Below are 23,421 nucleotides of genomic sequence, written 5' to 3'. Positions count from 1 at the left end.
AATCAGCTACACCATTCATACTAGGTGATCTTGGTATATTGTACTGTGGGACAATACCACATTCCTCTAGGAATTTCGCAAATGGTCCTGAACATTGTTCACTTGAGCCATCATATCTACCGTAGTACTCACTACCATGATCAGATCTGACGTTTTTAATCCTTTTGTTGAGTTGATTCTCAACTTCATCTTTATAAGCTTTGAACACGTCCGAAGACTAAGATTTCTCATGAATGAGATATAGGTACCCATAACGTGAGTAATCGTCTATGAATGTTATGAAATATTGTTAACCATTCCAGAATGTCATAGAAAATTACCCACAAATATCTGTATGAATTAATTCTAAGACGTCTGAAGATCTGTTGGCACCCAATCTCTTGGTTTTGGTCTGTTTTCCCTTAATACAATCGACACAAACATCAAAGCCTTTGAAGTCAAAAGACTCTAAAATACCATCAAACACAAGACGTTCAACTCTACCTTTTGATATATGACCTAAGCACTTACGCCATAATGATGCTAAATTTTCCTTATTTAATTTGCGTTTAATACCACGTGATTTCACATGCAAGGTTTCATTATAGAATGCAACTGTTTCTAGCAAATAAAGGTTGTCATAAGTATTTAAATAACCAATTCCAATAATATTTGAATTTAAAGACAAACTAAATTAATTGTTTCTGAATGAACAATAATATCCAAATTTTTCCAATGAAGAAACAGAAACTAAATTCCGTGACGGTACAATAAAAGTGTCTTTTAAATCCAAATAAAAACCAGTTCCTTATAACAACCTAAAATTCTCATTCGTTTCCACTTCTACCGATTTTCCATCGCCCACGAAGATGTGTCTTTCACCATCACTTGGCTTTCGGTAACTCAGGCAACCCTACATAGAAGCACTTATGTGAGTAGTAGCACCAGAATCTATCCACCAAGTGTTTCTAGGTATTGAAGCTAAATTAATCTAAGAACATACCAAATTAAGAATTATACCTTTCTTTGCACGCCAAGCATGATATTTGGTACAATCTTTCTTTACGTGTCCAAACTTGTTACAAAAGAAACAACTCTCTATAGCTTACTGTTGTTTCTTTTGAGCTGGACCCTTAGCAGCTTCATTCTGATATTTTCTTTTCTTGCCCTTGTCTTTAGGGTCATTGGCCAAATGAGCACTTTCAGACTTATCACACTTCAACCTTTCTTCCTCTTGCACACAATGAAAAATGAGCTCGTTTAGAGTTTATTTCTCCTTTTGGCAGTTATAACTAATTTTAAATTGATTAAACTGTGTAAGAAGCGATACCAAAACCATAAGAACATGAAATTCCTCAGAAAGCTCAATTTTAAGTGTCTTAAGTCTTGAAGCAGTATGAAACATCTCCGTAATGTACTCCCTTACGTTTCCTTGACCCTTATACTTCATAGACATCAAAGAATTCAGAAGTGATATCATCTCAACCTTTTTGTTTTTAGCAAAACGTTTCTCAATTTCATCAAGGAAGCCCTTAGCCTGAGTAATCTCTTCAGCTTCTGTGCCTCTAATGGCTTCTGGAATGTTGTGTTTCATGATCATTAGACTCATGCGATTTGAACAATCCCACCTCTCAAAATCCCTCTTAACATCAAGGGTGCTTTCCGTAGTGAGAGGTTCATGTTGTTTTTCCCTTAATGCAAGGTCTATATCCATACAACCAAGCACTATAAGTGTCTTTTCCATTCCTTAAAATTAGCACCATTAAGCATGGGTATAGAATTTATATTAGCAGATATTGTGGCAGCAGAAGATGAATTAACTGAATATAGAACAAATAAAAATAAGCTTAAATCAATATTCATAAATAAACAATAAATTCAAGATAATTGCTAATCTCATCTCAAGATACCAAGCACAACATTAATATCAAGTCTTTAGATAGTAATACTAACAATAAGCGACACTCTTGTCGTAGCAATCAAACATTGACAATAAATAATGTCAAATAATTAATTAATCTTTGGACTAACTTATTACTTACATAAAATAGCTTAAAGTTGTCACACATTTATTACCACAGATGTCATTGAAATTCTGTCAAATATTAACTTACCTTTGGGTTAATTAATAAACGCATGAATCACAAAAACATATAATTATCTTGATATTTCAAATAAACTAATCTACACAAAAAAGGTCACTTTAGCGGCATTTTGTTTCAACTAATCTATTTAAAATATTAGACATCTTTAATTAAAATCCAAAATCTGAATTTATTTGTTTCAAAATATTTACCTTAATTTCATCTTTCAATCAAATTAAAAGATAATCATATATATTTATATAATTTTCCAAAACAACATACATTAAACCAATCACAGCATGCACATATTATATATTTATATATATAAATGAAACATACGAAACTGTGAACTTCTTTTCCAATTTTTTTAACTAAATGTCGTATAGGTTTATTTATTTATTCATTCATTTAATAGAAATTGAAACACTTGCAAATTGAAACACATGACAACAAAGAATGAAAAAAAATCTTGAATTTAGCATGATCATTCGCTGAAGTAAAATATTTCAGACTCTTAATTGTATTCATCAATTTGAAAATCACCCAAATTAAAAATTAAAACAAAACCCTAAAATTTTTATATGAATTCAAGATAATCAAGATCTAAAAAAAATACTTTAATATGAACCTTCAAAGATCAACATATATATTCGAAATATAAAACTCATGAAATTTCATGAATCAATCATTCAAATGAAGAACTTTAATCAATTCCCAATTATTCAATATGACGAGACTCTGATACCACTTGTTAGAATAATAAATTAATATATGATATAAAACTTTAATAAATCATAAATCAGGATCTTGTAATGTCAAATCATCAAGAACAAAATAAGAATAAAACTAGATGCGAAAGCGTACCTGAATCCATGAATTCCTTGAAATCTACGGATTCTTGGGGATTTAATCTTCCAAATTAGCACAAAAAATTTAGAGAATATTTGCTCTCTTTCCTAAGGATGGTTTATTAGAAAAGATATCTTGTGTGTAATTTGGGGACCATAACCCTAATATTTATAACCTTGGCATATTAGTTCTAATTCCTAATTAGCCCATTATTAATTAGAACTCAATTATTAGAGCATCTACACATATTTGACCCATACAACCAAACTAGATAACTTTTAATTTGGGCTAACATATCATGATAGTAAATAATAACATGTAATTATACTTATTATATATGTGATTTCCATATTTTCTAACATAAATAAATTATGGACATTTTCTTACTACAATTTTTTAAAACAAGCCCCTATTAATCTTCCTTGAATTCTCGATTGGATATAAGTACATACATCAAAATCAAAAAAATAATCATTACAAGTATTAATTCAACTTAAATCAATCAAGATGATATTAGAAGTTAGCTTGCGGTTAGACTAGTAATCACTAATTTGACAAATAATTAAGAGGGATTGCAATTCTGAAGTAATTATGAAATAAAACCCTATTAATGTGAATGCTAAAATCAATACGTGAAATCAACTCAATCTTATTTTTCTTCCTTTTTCATCAATCTGTTTGAGAATTTTGTGCCTTTGAAATTAGGAATTTAAATATTAGTGTTGATTGATGAATTGGTCAATTCAAATTTGTGAAATTCTTGAGATAAAAAAACAAAAGAAAAAGATGATCCGAAAAGTGAAGGGAAAAAATATTAGAGAAAAACATTAGTGACACGTAGAGTCATATGTAATTTGGCGGTTGAAACATGAAGCTGAGACTCTAACCAACCACAGCCTCTCATTCCCACACCAAAAGATAATAACACTCAAATTCCAAACCAAAACAAGAAGAAAACCAAAGTAATTTCAAAGGAAACTCAGAGAAATTTACAAAACAATGAAAGCAATATCACCACCATCAACGGCGGCTATAATCATCCATTCCCATCATCACTACCTAAATCACCGCCGTTGGTTTTTATCTCTGCCGCCTCCATCAAACCGCCAGTTCCACCCCGCCGCATCAATCACCCGACCCCATAGTCTTAAACTTACTTTCATAACAAAAGCGGCCGATTCAACTTCTCAGCCTACTTCAGCAAAAACCATTGTCACTGATGATGGATTCTCATTGTCCAAGGTAATCAATCTTTCTTCTTCTTTTTTTCCTTTCTAAAGGAGTTTTTTTCTTTTTCTTTTTCTTTTTATGATTTTGAACGAGTTGGTTATTCAGTTGAAGTTTAAGTTTGGTATTATATACAAATTGTTAGGCCTACCTTGAAGGCATCTTGATATTGCGTAGTCACCCTATTTCCAGAAATTCATAACCTTGATTCTGATTTAAAGTTAAAACTAGTTAGAGCAATAGTTTGATAATGCTTATAATTGCTAGTGTATGTGTGTCTGTGTGTGTGTGTGTATGTATGTATGTACGTATGTATGTATGTATGTCTCTTGTCTTCTTATACTCGGATGAATATAATTATTGATAATTGTTTATTTGCAGCTTTCATTTGGTGTTGTTGGACTCGGTGTTGGAATTTCGCTCCTCTCGTGAGTACTTTACCAGTTGGTGTTTCCCTCTTTCTCTTTAGCGTATTTGGTTTATACTTGGTTACATTCTGAACATACAGGTATGGTTTTGGGGCATACTTCAACATTCTTCCGGGATCCGAATGGTCCGCGATAATGCTGACTTACGGCTTCCCTCTTGCAATAATCGGAATGGCCCTCAAGGTAAATGTTTTCTTCCTTGGAGTAGGATTGAAATGGATATTTGAAAACATTATGTTTCATATTTCCTCATCAAATAGTGGATTCAGAGATCTGAAATTAGGACTTCCACGACATAGTTGCTTGATGCATGATGGTCCAACTTTGTCTGGGCTTATGTTGGGAAAGCCTGACTATACATTTTCATCATGATCTTATTCGGTTGTCGGTTGTATTACAGTACGCAGAACTGAAACCGGTGCCATGCTTGACTTATTCGGATGCTCAAATGTTGAGGGAAACCGCTGCCACTCCTATCCTTAAGCAGGTGCTTTCGAAATCAGATTCTTCATCCAAACTCATTTCCAACACTCACACCGAAGTTGGAGTAACTTAGCTTCTCTGCACAATGGCTAAATTGGGTTGCATTAGTGTCTTCAATTTCCAACTTGAATTTGTCAACCTATCCACCATCATGGGACTACATCTGTGCTTATTCTTTTCAATTCTGTGGATCACATCAAAAAATGACTTTTGTTTAGCTTTCATTAGGTAAGGAATGATGTTACAAGATATCGCTACGGGGATGAACAGCATTTGGATGAGGCATTGAAACGGATTTTCCAGTTTGGTCTGGTATGTCTTATGTTACTCTGAATCTTTACTTTTGTTTAAGTATCCGTGTTTGACATTCATATTCTAAAAATGAATATGGGGATATAATCTCTAAAGATCCTCCGAACACATGAAACAACTTTAAAATATCTGGCCATACCAGTGTTGAACACATGCACTATTTGACACTCGCATTTGAATCCGAGTAACATGTAATATGTTTTTTAATCTGTAAACGCTATCACAAAAATTATTGAACAATAACCAACCCGTACATATAACGGGGGAAATCGAACCTAATTCATTGCCAATTTGCTATGTGTTGTAAAATTTCCTATATCCAAATTTAAGATATTTGATGTCAGTTCTTTTTCTATATCAACTTTCAGGGCGGAGGAATTCCTCGGAGAAATGCACCTATTCTTCAAATGATCCGAGAAGAAGTAAGTTTTTTGAACTTTGGTTTAATCTGTAGCATGAAAATATTTTTTATTGCTGATCATAAATTGAAAATATCATTGGTGTTTGTCATTCGCAATTTTGATGAACACGACTTAAGAGTACATTAATAAGCAAATGCGTCCAATATGGGAACTTGTTTTGTCCCTATGGCATATACAATAAACATATGTGATTTCTGAAGAATATTTCGGCACTATGTTGCCACAACTCTTCCTTTTCTTGAAGTATTCTTGTCCAACACATTTGCGTAAGCGTTTGGGATGTGACTCTCCAAGAATCATCCAAATACATGAAAAATATTGTGTCTTTCCATTTCCAAAGTGATGTTTGATGCTTTACTTGTAATTTTTTTACCATGTCTTAGGTCACAGAAGATGGTAAATATTGTTTAGTCCTGGTGTTTGAGGCTAAAGCTTTGGAGTTGTCGGATTTCGAAAAGAGACAGGTAAACTAATATGCTCCACTGTTTTACTTGATGTTTCCATGTTTAACACTCATGTGCCAAACATATTTGAACATAGGCATAGATGTATAACCCTCCAAAAACGTGAAAAAGCTTGAAATAATTAAAACATATTTGGGTTATTCATGCCATTTCCATAATTATCCATGAATGAGGAATAGCTTATTCCGTTAGTGTAAAAAGCGATCCAAACGGATGAATGTGTTGGCCAATCAAATAAAGTAAAAATAAATTTATTTTTATATTAAATGTTTAGTAAATTCGTGTCAAGAATCTGGATTGAATCGGTCAAAACAGTTCTAGAAAACAAATTTCAAGTCACTGCTTGACCTGACTCGTGAACATTAAGTTATTATGGTTTGTGAATTTCTTTAATTCCTTAATTTTAACTAAAATGATGGCTTCTTAGGCAAAATTTGCTTCATTCTTTGGACCAGGGATCTCTGCTGAAGTAGGTGAGTTTTCACTTTTCTACTCCATAGAAATTGCCTGTGTACATATATACATATAAAATGCTATAAATAACATTTTATATTATTAAAATTTTAATTATCCAACCATTGGGTTTAGTAATATATTTGAATCAACCTGATATTTTTTTTTATATAATTGAGAATATTATATTAATCAATATATATTTATTAGTTGAAATTTTTTATCTTAAATAATTTTTAATTTATTTAAAATCTGATGTGTGTGGTCTAGATGAATAGAATATAAAATATGATGGTGAAATTAATTTTATACTTACATAACTTTTTATATGATTTATATTTTATCAACCGGACCTTCATATTCATATTTATTCACTTAAATTATGTCAAATTTTGAATAATTTAAAATATTTTTCAGATACAAACCACTTTCAACCATTAAAAATACTAGAAAAACAATAATTATGTAAAATTTGTTTAATATTGTTTTTTATATGGCTCAGGGAAGGGAGAGAATAACCTATATGAAGTTAGACTTGTTTCAAATTCCACCTACAATGCTTCATCAAGTACATCATGATTTCTTCTTGTGCTTGTGAAATTTTGTATTATATATATATATGTGTATGTATATATTAATTTGCATACGCTTTATATTGACATTAAAGTTACAAGGAAAAGAAAAAGAAAATTTAGAACAATTGAATTTTTTTTTGTTCATCAGCTAGAATTGATCTTTCATGCTAAAATGTATTTTGGTTAGGAAGAACTCTTCATTTTTCATTATTATGATGCATATTTAGCAATATTTGAGTAATCGGTGTGATTAATAATCAGATTAGAAACTGACGGCATGTTATTTTAAAAACATATGATAACATACACTGAAAGTTGAGTACTGCTACTAAAATGGTGAACACAGACGGAGCACCATAAAAACAATGAACATAGCAGCATAGCACGGAAGAAACCATAAAATTAAAAGTATCATCCTGGAGAGGGATTGGATTAGAATATTCGAGTATAAGGGTAATTCTGTTGCTGTTTCAACGCTTATTATTCAGTACCTCAAAAGTTTACCATTTCCTAGCACCACTTTTTGGTTTGACCAACCCAGGAATCTTCTTCGCAGTTAATTTTTTATTTTGTATAATTGAATAGAGCATATTACCAATTATACACAAATCATTCATATATTTTCCAATTTTTTCCTCCTCCTCCTCTCCATTCCACATCCTTAATGTGTATAACACATTTAAACAACATTATCCATACTACCACTATTTTCTTGTATGTAAATTCAAGCTGTCCGTCTGAGTCAGAGTCACTAATTTATTTGTATGTCGAGCTACAGAGTTCCAAATTAAGATCTGTTAATTTTTCCTGAAACTAGACTCACATATCTTCTTGCCATAAAATTTTCAGAATTTTTGGTTCAACCAAATAGTACAGTTTATTCTTTAAAGTTTCCCCTGTTTCACTACTCGACAGTTCTGACCCCTCTTCACTAAAAATTAATTATCTCATTGTACAGAATTCGAATAACGTTCTTGTTTGTTTCTTTTGAAAATAGACTCATTCAATATTCTAAACATATAATTTTATCTCATAATTATTTTTTTACAATTTTTAATTATTTTCCAAAGTCAGAACAGGGGAACTCGAAATCATTCTGACCTTATCTCACAAAATTAATTATATCTCATGATTTTCACTTCCATTGCTTACACCATTTCTTCTATGAGAAACTAGATTCAATAAGCTTTAATTTCATATTTTATTCATCTTCTAATTCAATTCCCACAATTTTTGGTGATTTTTCAAAGTTAGACCACTGCTGCTGTCCAAAACTATTTCTTATAACTTATTTTACAATTTAATTCTAACTAAGTTTACTTACTTTCCTAACTCAATTCATACTTCTTTTCTATTCAAATTCCATCCAAACTCAAATTTAACTATTAAATTTTCAGAGAATTTTCCTAACTTCGAATTTTCCTCAATTTAGTCCCTACAACATAAAATTTATAGCTTACTTTTCAATTTAATCATTTTATCAATTCTAGCTTGAAATTCATTCAATTAAGTCACTAATTCATGTTTTTGTTCAACATAAACTATACTTGAGAACTCATAAACTTTCAATATGTTAATTTAGTTTCATCAAAACCTTATTCTAAAGCTTCTAAAATATCAAAATTAAAAGAAAAGGACTTGATTGACTTACCAAAATAAGCTCCAAGCTTCAATTCTCTAATTTCACCCTTGTTCTTTTCTTTCCCTTATTTTCGTTGTTTCTTCTCGGTAACTTTCTTCTCAGAGGTGCCCATGGGCCGGGCGGCCCGGCCCGGCCCGACGGCCCACCCGAAATATGGGCTTGGGCAAAAAAAATGAGGCCCGATTAAAAAATGGGCCGGGCCTCGGGCATCACTTTTTTGGCTCGGGCCCAGCCCGACCCGGCCTGAATATAATAAATATTTTTATTTTTTTTATTTTTTTTAATTTTAAAATACTTTTAAAATACTTTTTTTAAATTTTTTAAATTTTAAAATATTTTTTTAATTTTTTTTAATTTTAAAATATTTTTAAAATACTTTTTTTAATTTTTGTTTTAATTTTTAAAATAAATTTTTGGTATTTATTTAAAAAATGGGTCGGGCCGAGCCAGGCCAGGGCTTATGAATTTTTTCTCGGGTCGGGCCTGGACAAAATTCTAGGCCCATATTTCGGGCCGGGCCGAAATTTTTTTCTGAGCCCGGCCCATGAGCACCTCTAATTTCTTCTCCCTTTCTCCTTTTTTTTTTTACTTTATATCTTATATATATATAGTTAATAATAATAAATAGCTATTTAATAAACAATATAAATATTACATTTGTACATTTACATATTATTACAAATGTGTTTTATCATTACCATCCATTTGTCATATTTTAATTTATTTCATAATATAATAACAATAATATTAATAATAACAATAATAATAAAATATTATTTAAAAATCTAATTAAATATTAATAAACTAATATTTATTTATTTATTCTAAAATATCTCCAATATCATCATTATTTTCTAGATTTCTCTTTCTTCAAGTTGACCATTTTGCCCTTTAGATCTTTTAAAATTTCATCCTTGAGTCATCACTTAATTTGGTAAAATTATAATTTAGTCCCTCATAATTATTCATCTATTCAATTTGGTCCCAATCCATCCATTTTCCTTAGTTTCTAGATTATTCCACACTTAAAATATTTACACTATTGGTCCTTCAAATTTTTCATATTTACACTTTAACCCCTCAACTTTTGAGTATTTACTCTTGAGTAACAAAACTTTTCTTACTTTTGCGATTTAATCATTTCTTGAATTAATATGTCATAATATACTTCTCAATGTTGCCATAACTTAAAATTACCCTTTTTAGCACTTTATTTCCTTATTTTACTATATCAGATATATTATCTTACTTTCCTTACTGTAGAAATTTTCGGGGTATTACAATTTCAAAATATAGCACTAGTAAATTAATAGAAGAGTTTGATGGTGTTAATAATTAAACTTGAATTTTTAAATTTAAATAGTAAAGGGACTAAATTCTTAAAAAAATAAAAGTATACAGATTAAATTTTAAATGTATGAAACATACATAGACTTGAAGTATATTTTAACCTTCAAATTTTTACTCATTAATTTGAACCAAAAATAATAATTAAATGAATGCGAACCATGAAAAACCATACTTATTATCATTATCATCATCATCATCATCAAATACATTTTTTTGTGATTATAATGTAATAACTATTATTAAAATAAGAGTTAATTCTACCAAACATTCATAAACTATGACTATTATTTTAATTTGGTCTCTAAACTTTAAAATATTATAATTACATTATTAAACTATCAATATTATATAAGTCAAGTCCTTTTGTTATTAAACTATTAAATGACACTTCAAATTGTCGAAACCTTTTTGGAAATCGACTTTTATTTTAAAAGAAATGGAGTCGCCAAAAATTTTTTTATTAGATATGATCGGATCACCTCGTAATTTGATCGTTTTAATAAAAGTTTAGATTTTCTAAAACGATGATTTTTTGTCTACAAAACCTAGGAAATGGGTTCGGGTCGGTTAGGCACGAGAAATTATTAGCACCCTCGTAACGTCCAAAATTTGTACCTAATTGATTAATTGATGTCTCAGTGTCAAGAATTGAAAATTTGAAGAGAATTTAAAACATGATCCCTCTTTGCATAATGTTATTTTTAATTAAAATCACTTAAATGACATATGTAAAAAGGCCTTCTTATCTTGAGGTAAACAAAAAGGTCACATCCCGTAAGTTAGGACACAACATCTCAAATCCTTAAAAATAAGCTTGCTCATTATTTGATTATTAATTAAATCTTCATGTGTTTTAGTTTTAAAAGGAATGTTTGGTTATCTAGGTTCAAGGAGAAAGTCGAACCCCGTAAGTTAGGGCATGACTTCTCAAATCTCCAAATACAGAACATTACCTTAATTTTTGAAATCCCCTTTTTTTGCATCGAGTAAAACAAATGTAACATCTAAAGCAATGTGTATTTAACTTGTTTGGGCATAGTATAAAAATGCATAAGTATGTTTAAGCACGATTCATGACATGATTATAGCAAAATAAAATAAAAGGATAGCGCGTAAAAATGAAACAATGATATACGAAATAAAAATAAAAATATCATACTAGTAAATAACGATGATATAATTATAATAAATAAAACACCAAATAATAACAATGGCAATAATCATATTATGATTGCTAATTCTAATATTAATTAAATAATAATAGGAGAAAAAATAATGATAATAAATAAGAAGAAGAAGAATAAGAATAATACGAACAACAAGTGCACAAATAAAGGAAATATAAACATTATAATTTTTAAATATATAAAAAGGGGAAGAGATAATAAATAAATAAATATATAATATATAAAAAATCTATAAAGGGTCGAAATTAAATAAATAAGGATTAAGTCGTAATTTAAACGAAATTAAAGAGATAAATTGTAAATAAAAAAATAAAGCAGAATGAAGGACCAAAATTAAATGCACGAAAAAGAGCAAGGACTAACTGGGAAATTATTCCCAGGCCCACTAAACGCGCCGTTTCAAGAGGGACCGAAACAGAAAAATACAAAATTAAATGGTAAAATTTTATAAAAAGAAAAAAATAAATAGGACCGGATTGGAAATCGCCTAAAAATCGGAAGAACTAGGGTTGCAATTAGACCCTAGTCACAAAAACACGCGGATCTTGAGGCGGGTCGGGTTGGTTAACAGGTCGCGTCACAAAACAACATTAAGCCGAAAACGACATCGTGCAAAGGACCTATAAATACAAAAAAAAAAATCAAAAAAATAACTTCAGACCCCATTTCTAAAAAAAAAATTGAAAACCCATCCCTTTTTTTTCTCTAAAATCATCCCAAATCCGGCCATCGACGCTATCGTGGGTCATCGGTCACCGACGACGACGACTGTTGCCTCCGGCATCTGAAAAATACCCTTTTTAACCCATTTTGGCCTCGATCTCGAAGGCAAAGTCTTCTATTTGCAAAAAATCCAAAAAAAAAAACTTTCGATTCTTTTATATAGCCGTTGTGCACGACCATTCCATCGAATCCAAACTGAACCCTAATGGGTTCTGGATTTTTGGTGCCGAAGAAAACCTCCGACGACGGAGGGAGACGAAGCGTCCCAGGTAAAAACGATTACTATCTTTTTCTTTATTATTTTTTCAAAATAAAAAATAAAAAAGCCAAAAATCACCTTTGAAATTTATATTCTATCTTTTTTCAATTGCTTTGCGTGTGTAGATTACATTTCGAATCCGAATTTTATAGCCGATTACATTTTTTTTGTTTCTGCAATCTACTGTTTGGCTACTATTTATTTGTTGTTCTTGTGTTGCTGCTTCTGTCCTTTTCCATTCTTTTTTTGCAAGTATTGGCGCGGTTAACAAAGGGGATAGAAGAGGCGCCCGTTGCCATTTTGGTGCAACGGCGGTGGATGCATCAGGCCTCGGGACGAGGAGCCTGGGCGGCGTGAGAGGAGCGGCGCCAAAAACCCTAGGGTTTCTGGCTATTCTGAAATTAGTTTAGTTTTTTGGGTTGTTGGGCCTCTTTGCATTTGGGCTTGTAATTTTTCATTTGGGCTTGTAACTTATTTGTTTGCAAATTTATTTTTATTTGTTTGTTAACTTGGGCCCGGCGAAATTGGGCCATTACAGAAATCTTATTTAGCTAAATTTAAAATGAAAATTTTAAAGAAATAGAACATTAAAAAAAAGAGTGAATGGTAAAGCTTTTGTGAAAACTTTGAATACCTCAAAACTAATATTTTTAAACATCCATTTTGTTTATATTCATTTTTTCTTAAAATTTTCATTTTAACTATGTCACATAAGATTTAACATATCATTTAATAGTTGAATTAAAAGTTTTAGTAACAAAATGACCTAATTTATATGACCTCAATAGTTTAGGGATTAATTAGAATTATTTGAAATTTAGAGACTAATGTAGAATAAAGGTTGTAGTCTGTGGATGCTTGATGCAATTAACTCTTACAATAAATATCAACCACATATAGAGATAATTAAATAAATGGTTAAACTACAATGTTAATTACCCAAGTATTAGTAATAGCAATTGTAACCCCTAACATTTATATATTATATCAATTTAGTCTTGACTCTAAAAAAATTAACCTTCAACATCACATTGCATAATTTGCTCTTTTTTTTTTTGTAGTTTTGCTTCTCTTTACCACATTGAGAGTTAATTTTAAAAGATTGAGAAAAAATGAAAATGATTACCTTGGATTTTGGTGTTTCCTTTTTTGGTATATTTTCAATCAAATTTGGTTGATAATTTTATTTTTTAAGCTTTTTAGGTGAAAAGGTCATGAAGAAAAGCAAAATTACAAAGAAAACCAAATTACACAATGTGCAAGGGTTAAACTCTTTAGAATCAAGATTAAATTGACACACTATATAAATGTTGAGGGTTCAAGTTGTTATTATGCTAAATTTAAAAGTTGCCACATCATCTTTTCCGTTAGCCATTTAACGGCAGATGATAAAAAAAGATAAAATCGAATAATTAGATGACTATTTTGTAATTTTTCATAATTAAATAACCAAAAAATGAAATATACCAATACTATCAATGTAATTTACCCTAAAATGAATTAAAACAAATAATATATATATATATATATATAAAATGTATTGATGACAGAAACGTTAGGCATTAATTGTACGGAAGAATATTTGCAAAATTCCAACTTGCAATGCCACTAACATGCGACACACATGCATTGCACGTGAACACACGGACAGAGTTGTCTGCCATTTTCACCCTATTCAAACAAGAAACAACGCATAACATCGTATGCCCCACCAAATAAATATTAACTATAGTAGTAATCCTCGTTTAATCAAAAAAATTTGAGTTAATTGAGTTATTTAATTTTATTTTATTATCTTAAATTGATTTAAAATTTTTTTGAATTGAGTTAAGTGAAATGAAATTCGAGCTTAGTTGAATCAAGTGAAATCATTTAAGTTAAATTAAAAAATTAAAAATGCCAAATTAAAATTTGCTATAGTATAACTAATTTTTGAAAATATTTTCAAAACAAAATAATAAAAAGATAATTTACTTTAGTATTATTAATTAACTTATTTAGTTCACAAAATTATTATTTTAGAAAATTTTTAAAAATTTAACTTTTCTTATATATTCTTTAAATTTTTTTAATTTTTTTAAAAAATATAAATTTTGGAATTTTTAAAAATATTTTTAATTTTAATTTTTTTTGAATTTTTGAAAATTATTTTGATTATTTTGTAATTTTTGTTGTAAGAGAAACCAATTTACTCGTTTTCAAAATTAATAGGGGCCAAAGGGGTATTTACGCCAATTTGTTGTTCAAATTATTTGAGTTATTTGAATTATACAATTCAACTCGACTCTAACTTGAAACTCGAATTACTTATTCGAAATTTAAGTTGACTTGAATAACTCGATTTGATTAATTCAAAATTCAATTTTTTCGAATCAAATTGAGTTTTGCTCACCCCTAAACTGTAGTATTTGTAACATGAAAATTAATGGGGTAAATTACATCTAAGGTCACTAAACTATTAATAAGTTAATGTTTTGGTCATTCAACTTCAAAAAAGTTATAAAATACTCACCAAACTATTTGTAAGTTTTCATTAGATCACTAGGCTATTAAAATATTTATAGGTGATCAGTTTTATTATTACTTCTGGTTTTTCAATAAAGCATGTCTGATATTTCTATTAATTTAAAATATAGTTATTAAATGAGAATAGTTTATTAAATTAAAATAGAATTATTACTTAATTAGAATTCTAAGTATCTTAATTATCACTTAACTATAAGTAATAATAAAACTGATCACCTATAAATGTAACCCAAATAGAAAAAATAAAGTATAATTATAACTATTCTCATCAAATTTAGTAAATTTTTTAAATAAACTATTCTCATCAAATTACGAAAATAATACATAAAATTCGAATTAGTTTATACTTTTTTAAATAGCTTTACTTTAGGTAAAATATATTTACTTTAATAATAAAATAAATGGCTTTTATGAGTAAAAATCATATATTAAGAGCTTATTTAACTACAAAAATAGGTTGAGGGCTTGTTTATTAAACAAAAAAGTGAGTTGAAGGGAATAAAAAGTAAATAATAAATAAGGAGGGCTTAGAAGGCAATTAGCCACATTTCACTTTTAGTGCGCACAACAGGAGCAATTCACTTCCAAAATTTAAAATGGTAAATTTGCATGTCAGGTCATTGAAACTACAAGTTGTCACATTTTAGTCCTTTGGCACATTGGTGCCGCCAATGGCATTGGGGTGATCAGGCTGTGTCAGTTTTTTTTTGTTTTTTTTTTGTTTTTTTATATATTTTGGTAAATAAAAAAAAGTTTATATATTTTGGTAAATAAAAAAAAAAGTTGTAATATTTTGGTAAATAAAAAAAAAGTTGTAATATTTTGGTAAATTTTTATTTTTTTTATAATATTTTTGTAAAAAACCCCCAATTGAATGCTCTCCTCGTCGTTGTCTTATACAGTTCAATTTTTTTCATGAAACATTTTTGAATGTTACAAATTTGGGAATAAAATCCAAACAACTTTCTTCTTCGATCTTTGAAAATGGTCGTCAGATTGACTTGGATCTATGATATGTTCTTCTACTCATTGATGGATATTAATCCATTGTACTAATCACTAAATTGTTACTTGGAACTCACTAGCCAAATTAAAAAAAAAATCTAGTGACTTAAATAAAAGCTTTTGAATTGTTCAGTGATCATTTTGTAACTTTTTGAAGTTAAATGACCAAAATGTAAACTTATTAATAGTTTAGTGACATTGAGTGTAGTTTACCCAAAACAATACCAACCTAATCATGTATATATATGTATTAACATGTTAAAATTTACCTAACATAAAATAATTAACTTGTAAAAAGTTATAAATATAATTAAATACCCTACAACATATGTCGATTCAATCTTAATTAGCTCGATTGAGATCAGTATTGTTGTTAGTATAGGAGGTCATGGGTTCAAATGCATTGCAGCACATTATCCTCCTTATTTAAGGGTTGGGGAAAGGCTATGGATAGTTTTAGGTATTTTATTTAAAAAAAAAAGATACGATAAGAACCTATAATATGATTATTATTAAAAGACAACAACAAAAAAAACTTTAACTTAGAGATGGTGTGCTCCACATGTTTTACATCTTACTCACTTTGAATGATTTTTTTTCAGAAAAATGAATATTTACGTAGTGAAATAACTGTGGTAAATGTTTATTTCGTTTCATTCCATTCAACATTTAAAATTATTATTTTATCTCTTATAAATTTTTTAGTCTCACAAACTAATTAAACATCGATTCAATTGGAAAAAAAAACCAAATCTATTTTGAAAAAAAAGTAATACATTAATAGTGACTGAAGTAATTTAATATACTTCCTTTAAAACAATACTCCCATAGTTTAACTTTTTTTTTTATTTAAAAAAATTTAACATTTTTAGAATATAACAAAATAATAAAAAATACTTAAAGAAAGCATATTGTAAAACTTTTTTACTCCAGGGACAATTATAGTGATGAGATATAGAACATTTTTATTGTTACCCATAGAGGGGGGTAAGGTAAATATCATAAATATGTTAATATGATATTAAAGATTTATATGTAACGAAATTATGTTGGTGAATAAATTATAAATCATTATTTAATAATATTAAATTAAAATTTTATTAAATAGGGTGGAACAAAATGGAGTAGTGTCGGATATCCATGGATGTGTGTTTTCAACACCCATACAAACATGAGGCGAAGATGGGTGAAGCAAGCACTACCCTGTCCCTATTATTATCTCTACTTTAACTTAATCAAACATAACATAAAGACATGAATTATCAAATTTAACTATAATAAAATCTATAATCTTGTTTAAAAATTGGGTTATCTATTACACAAGTAGAGTTTTAATAAAATTTTCGTGATTTTTAACTGATTCGATTAGACCTAAATGCATATTTTATAATTTTTATATAAATATTACTATAAAATTAATTTTTAATACTACTTTAAATAATGAATAATATTAAGTGATCTATTCTAACCCTCTCCGAATAAAAATACAAGAAATAAAATTTCAGATTATAGCTCGAATGCTCTGACCCATAAACACATAATTATTGTGGACATGTAGTAACACGATGTCCCTAAAAAAAATTAAAATACATGATACAAATATAATATTAGATATATAAGACGAGTAATTAGTATATCAAAATTTATAGCAGTTTAAACACCAACGACATGAATACATCCGACATGCCCAGTTTAATTTCCAGCCTTCCAACTTTGTTTTTGAGAGATGAAGAATCTCAAGAATTCCACCAACATTGTTCATATATACCATCTTTAGCAGCCTTTAGGAAGAGGAAAACAGATAATTTTTCTGGTAAATTTGTGTTTGTTTCTCTGCCTTTTTCTCACCCATGATAAGCAATTGGACTTCATTTCTTCATCTTTTTCTCTCATTTGAATCTTACCATCATCTTCTTTATCCATGGCTGCTTCTTCTTTCTTCTCTTTTGTTTCTTTCACTTCAACCTGCAAAACCCACTATATCAATGAATTTGTGCCTTCATCCATGCAGCTCGTTAGCCAACTTTGATAAAATAAACCTTTCCATTGTTTTCATTTCACCTATGTTATTCAGATTCAAGTTTAACTTTGATAAATAAACATTTCGATTGTTTTCACCTATATCATTAGATTTTGAATTTAAGTTTAATTGTTGGATGATAAATATGTGTTTAATATATATATATATATAATTTTGAGTATGTGGCAAATAAGAAAACTTCAAGTAAAATGAAAAGACTAAACAAAATAAGTTTTGCAAATTACCATTACCTTGCATTGACATATTGTGGAACTTCTTTGATCTTCTAAGGGATGCTGACTTAACTATGGTATTCAAACTCAAATGAGGGTGTCTGATCTTTGATTTTAATGCTTTTCATATATTTAAAGATTCTTGAAACATCAAATGCTAATATTTATATTTAAATATATGATTAATACTGGTTAAATGTAAGCAATATCTTAAAGTATGAATTGTGGATGGAAAAAACAGTATTAAAGGAGTTTGCCTCCAAAGTCCAATCCCAATTAACTTCAGATTTATTATAAAAATATCCCATGAAACATGAGTATCCCTATCTTATACGGATTCTGGATAAGAGGGTATGTTGCAAATGCAACCTATTTGAAAGCCATAAACAATCAAAAGGATGAAATAACACAAAAACTGAAGAATTCTTTTAAAGATTTGGCATTTGAAGCAAGTATCTTTGGTTGATCCACATTAAAACAATGAGATGATTCAAGTAAAAATAAAAATAAAAAAGAGAACTTTTTAAAAAATCCCAAAATGTTTTCCAATTCTCGTTTCTGGTGCTTGAAAAGCCTGCCCCTGGAAAAGAATCAGAGACAGATCCAACAATGTGTGCTGGAAAGTTGGCTGCTTTTTTTTTTTTTTTTTTGGGTAAGGAAACACTGTAGGACTACAAGATGTAAAATAACACCCAGAAAATAATTAAAATATATTTTATATTCGTAAAATTTTCAAATTATTGAAAATATGACAGCATAAAATATACGATTTACTAAGTTTAACTTTATTATTATTATTATTATTGTATAAGCAAATTGGAGTCCATGTATTTATCATTCTTAGAGGGTCCCTATTGAGCTATCAGTCTCCCATCTTGGGAGAATACATGCTATTCGATTTCGAATTATATTTATACATTTTTCATGTTTTCTAAAAAAAATATATATTTTTCATGTTATAATAATATTTAAAACATTCCATATTTCACAAATTTTGATTTATTAACCATTTATATTTTTAAAAAGTTAAAAATGTTAATATATTTAAAATATTTATTTAAGTTCAATTGTTGGTGCAGGAAAAGAGGCTAGTAGGGGCAAGTTTATGTGCCCATAAAAAGGCCACACACCTATTAAGAGGCAAGTGCCCCCGTTGTAAGGACATAGCTCAATTATATCTGCACAAAAAACAGGCTAGTTGGGCCATAACATCTGAACTCACAGCTCATGTTTTAATTTAGTATTTTAATTTTAAAAAAATCAAATTAAGCATCATAAATGATTACATCAAATCAAATTTTTAGATGTTTAAAAATTGATTTTTTATATAATATTTTAAATTATTTTTTATTAAATCTGAATTAAAATATTTAATTTTACACTTAAAATAAAAATTAATCAAAAGTAAAATAAATTCAATTTGAATAATTAAGATATTTTAACATATGAAGAGAAACCAAATATAATAGCTGGTTTATTCAGTTTTGTTTTTTTGTTTTTCCTTAGCCCTCAGCTTATGTACCCACAATAGGCAGGGGGACCAAATAATGTTAAACAGTCCCGCACTTTGGAAGTGCACAGGTAAGCATATTTCTCTATCCTGCCAATCCTAGCTGTTTTATCTTGAAAACATAAGCCACCATAAGGTATGCAACACATGCAAAAGATGCAAAAGGACTAAACAAGCAGCTTTATCAACACAAATTGTCGACTGTGACTCCTCGGGGCCTCACACGACACAATAAAGGAAAGCAGTACCAACACTTATGTCCTCAGTTCATATAAGATTCATAAAGCTAAATGGCAGGCTTTCTATGGGATTTTATCAGCTCTTTTCTAGTCCTGTGGAAGTATTAAGAATATCTGCAAGCCTGTAACTGACTGCAAGCAAGCGCCGGGCGATATACATCATTGCCCGGCAGGTGCATTTAAAGTTCGATAGTTTTACCAACACTATGACGGGCTTTGACGGTAGTAAAATGAACATCAAGCCTTAATGATGCTTGAAAATATTCCCCAACATTGTCCATGATATAAGCAGAACATCCTAAAGTGAAAACTATTCTTTTTATGGTTGAGCTGAGTTCCTTAGTAATTCCAATAAAAGTAGTATTTAGTTTAATTGATTCATGAAATCATCCATATTTCCGAACTGTGGTCATCTTTGTACCCAAAAGAAGAGTAAGTTTAACAGCAGCAGACATGAAAAAGCATACCTGTTCTTCCGATTTTGAATTTGTGTTAGAGATTGGGGAATCTTCATTTTCAGTTCCCCATCGATGCGTTGCTCTCTCTAAGATTGAAGGGGTTGAAACAGGAGTAAGACTACCAGAACTGAGAGCAGGTGGAGTACTTTGAGTTCCCACATCTCTAGTCAAGCTCTCTGCTGTCGTTTCTGCAAACAGATGGTGAACTACAACTTAAAAACCAAATTTGAATCAAGCAATTTCACCAGTTCAGCTTAGGACCGAGCAAAAATAAAGAGAAAACCGAAATCAAAGGGAACCATAGTGTTCGCTTTAATTATAAAAATAAATGTTTTACATTTAAATTAATGAAAATAATTTAAAAGAACATATAAAAATACTATTTTAAAATTTAAAAAATCGATGTACCGTACCGGTTCAAGTAAGTTCAGTTAACATTGATATTCAATTCGATTTTCTAAAAAACAGAATACTGCAAACTAACAGTAGAATCTTTTTTAAAAAAACTGATAAGAACCAAATTATTTTGGTCAACCCCATGAAATGCGGGGAAAAGATGAAGAGGAATTTCAGAAACCTGGAATTGGGAAGTGAGCAATGTCATCCTGAAGTGTGGTTGAAGAGTAAAAGAGTGGAGCAGAAATGGTGATTTTGTTTGGTAATTTGCGAAATGACCTTCCACTGAGTGTTTTTGCAGACAAACATTCCACTGGAAACTCTCCTGAAAGAGGATTGCAAATGTACTTCTCTGCTTCATTCCACTTGGAGTTTAAAGCAAATCCCTCAGGTGAGCATTCCAAACTATTATACACTGTCCTCGCCTGCAATGCTGCACAACAAAAATACAACTTGAAAGTTAAACCTAAATTATTCGGACTCGAGTGTTTAACTTTCTAAAGTTTTTCGATATAATTGGAAATACTGATATGTATTCCGGTATCTATATTCGAATAAATGTCAGACAACAATGAAGTTTTTGAATAACAGATTTAGAAATCACCTTTAAGAGCTGTAGTGAATGAATATGTAGAAGGATCGATCCCATCTGCAAAAATGATGCGAAAGTTGTTAGATTAAACACTGAATTCAATAAAAGGATGCAGATGTTTCAGATAAAAAACTGAATCCAAAACCAAATTTTACAGGAAAGATGAACAAGAGAGGTACCTTTCAAAGAACATCCCGGAGACGACGCAGTGCTGGAAATGGTAAAGTTGGATCGAAATGAGCTTGTATTTTCTCTGAAATTTCTGATATAAGAACCCGAATATCTTCTTGAAACAGTGTTTTCATGGCGGATTCGAGCTTTGAGACCCCACTCCCTCAAATTGAACTCTGGTTGTTCTTCATTTCGTCGCGAAGAAGACTGTTCAATGGCGGACGCCATGCGGGAGTGAAGCTATAATTTGAATTGTTGGAAGGTTTCAAAATGGTTTGTAAATTTGAAATTCCGCGTGAAAATTTAAAGCCAGGCCACCATGCATAGTAAATAAATAATCAGAAACCGACATTATCTGGATTTTTCGATTTTTTTTTTGTGATTTTAATACTAAATTTCTTACCCGTAATAAATTCCAAGTAAAATTTTAAATTCAAATAATAATAGTTGAACTTACCTTCATTTTATTTTCGAATATCTAAATGGGATCTCAGTTTACTATAATATATTTTTTTAATAATTAAACGAATTTGACTCCACATATCTTATTATAAAAACCAAATACATATTCATAAAAACAATACTTGATAATGTTTTTTCTTTTCCTTTTTTCTGATTGGACAAGTTGAAGTTAAAAGGATTGAACAATGGTCACATTGGTTGGAAAAAAACACAACACACTCCAAAAGAGACGCATAAGTGAAATGTGAAAGTATAAGGGATTGATTTTAATTAGTTTTGTTTTTACTATTAAACCTATGAATTTAATTATTGTACTAGTAAAAATATAAAACAACATTAACATTTATCGCTTAAATTTTATATGAAAGTTATTATTTTTAATTTTTTTATTCAACTTTAATCAAATGGTTTTATTTGCATTATTAGACAGTAAATGAAAAATTTTAAACAGTTATTAGAATTAATTCTGTAAATATGTATGGTAGTTTTTGTGTATATCTATTTTCTTTTAATTAGGAGATTAGATGCTAAAGTTTAGGAGATAATATTTTGGTTTAATTAGGAGATTAGATGCTAAAGTTTAGGAGATAATATTTTGGTTTCTATCTTTGTATTTTACCGTGTATATATGTTCTTGATTTTGGGAGGAATAAAACACAGAGAAAATTCCCACAATTCTTGTTATTTTTTCATGGTATCATGAGCAAGTTTTGAACGTGTAAAGTTTTGCTAATGGCTGGTGGGAAAGGTGATTCCGGTCACAAATTCGGCGAAGGGGCGGTTGTGCGAAAAATAATTTCTCCGTACGATATAACCTCGCTTGATAATCCTGGACTTGCAATCACTCAAGTACAATTGAAAGGGGAAAACTATGAAGAATGGGCTCGTTCTTTCCGAACGGCGTTGCGTGCTAGGAAGAAGTTCAGATTTATTGACGGATCGATTAAAAAACCAGATGATACATCAGATGACATTGAAGATTGGTGGACCATTAACTCGTTGCTAGTTTCGTGGATTCGGAATACCATTGAACCAACTCTTCGATCCACCATATTTCATGTCAATGTGGCTAAGGATTTGTGGGATGATATTCGAGAGAGATTTTCAATGGCCAATGGTCCAAGAATCCAACAACTCAGATCTGATCTTGTAGAATGCAATCAAAAAGGATTGACTATTGTCAATTATTTTGGAAAATTGAAACTGATATGGGATGAATTGGCGATTTTTGATCAATTGTCGACTTGTAAATGCGGGAATTGTACTTGTCAACTATCAGTCGAGTTGGAAAAGCGACGAGAAGAGGAAAAAGTTCACCACTTCCTGATGGGATTGGATGGGACATATAGCACGGTTAGATCCAACATCTTGG

At 29.8% G+C, this 23,421-nt stretch overlaps 2 protein-coding genes across 3 annotated transcripts; one reads left to right on the top strand and one right to left on the bottom strand.

Moving 5' to 3' along the window:
* Positions 1–3,668: 3,668 nt before the first annotated feature.
* Positions 3,669–7,401, top strand: LOC107916970 (thylakoid membrane protein slr0575). Of its 2 annotated transcripts, XM_016846354.2 has the most exons (9): positions 3,669–4,154; positions 4,521–4,567; positions 4,648–4,750; positions 4,968–5,054; positions 5,279–5,362; positions 5,731–5,784; positions 6,168–6,248; positions 6,676–6,721; positions 7,204–7,401. In XM_016846354.2, the coding sequence occupies exons 1-9, from the start codon at positions 3,912–3,914 to the stop codon at positions 7,278–7,280; spliced, it is 822 nt and encodes a 273-aa protein (XP_016701843.2). In that variant the 5' UTR covers positions 3,669–3,911; the 3' UTR covers positions 7,281–7,401. The 2 variants fall into 2 exon arrangements, with proteins under 2 accessions (XP_016701843.2, XP_016701844.2); XM_016846355.2 differs by lacking the exon at positions 6,676–6,721.
* A 10,052-nt stretch (positions 7,402–17,453) lies between these two features.
* LOC107916894 (uncharacterized) lies at positions 17,454–22,074 on the bottom strand. The gene is made up of 5 exons (XM_016846265.2): positions 21,596–22,074; positions 21,429–21,473; positions 21,006–21,257; positions 20,438–20,616; positions 17,454–17,933 (listed from the first exon to the last, which is right to left on the bottom strand). Exons 1-5 carry the CDS (start codon positions 21,813–21,815, stop codon positions 17,742–17,744), a joined length of 888 nt encoding a protein of 295 aa, XP_016701754.1. The 5' UTR covers positions 21,816–22,074; the 3' UTR covers positions 17,454–17,741.
* Positions 22,075–23,421: the final 1,347 nt, after the last annotated feature.

The sequence above is a fragment of the Gossypium hirsutum genome, chromosome D11 (genome assembly GCF_007990345.1).
Source record: "Gossypium hirsutum isolate 1008001.06 chromosome D11, Gossypium_hirsutum_v2.1, whole genome shotgun sequence".
In the NCBI taxonomy this organism is placed as follows: Eukaryota; Viridiplantae; Streptophyta; class Magnoliopsida; order Malvales; family Malvaceae; genus Gossypium; species Gossypium hirsutum.
The sequence above is the reverse complement of the archived record's forward strand: the minus strand, read 5'-3'. Positions and strand labels throughout refer to the sequence as shown.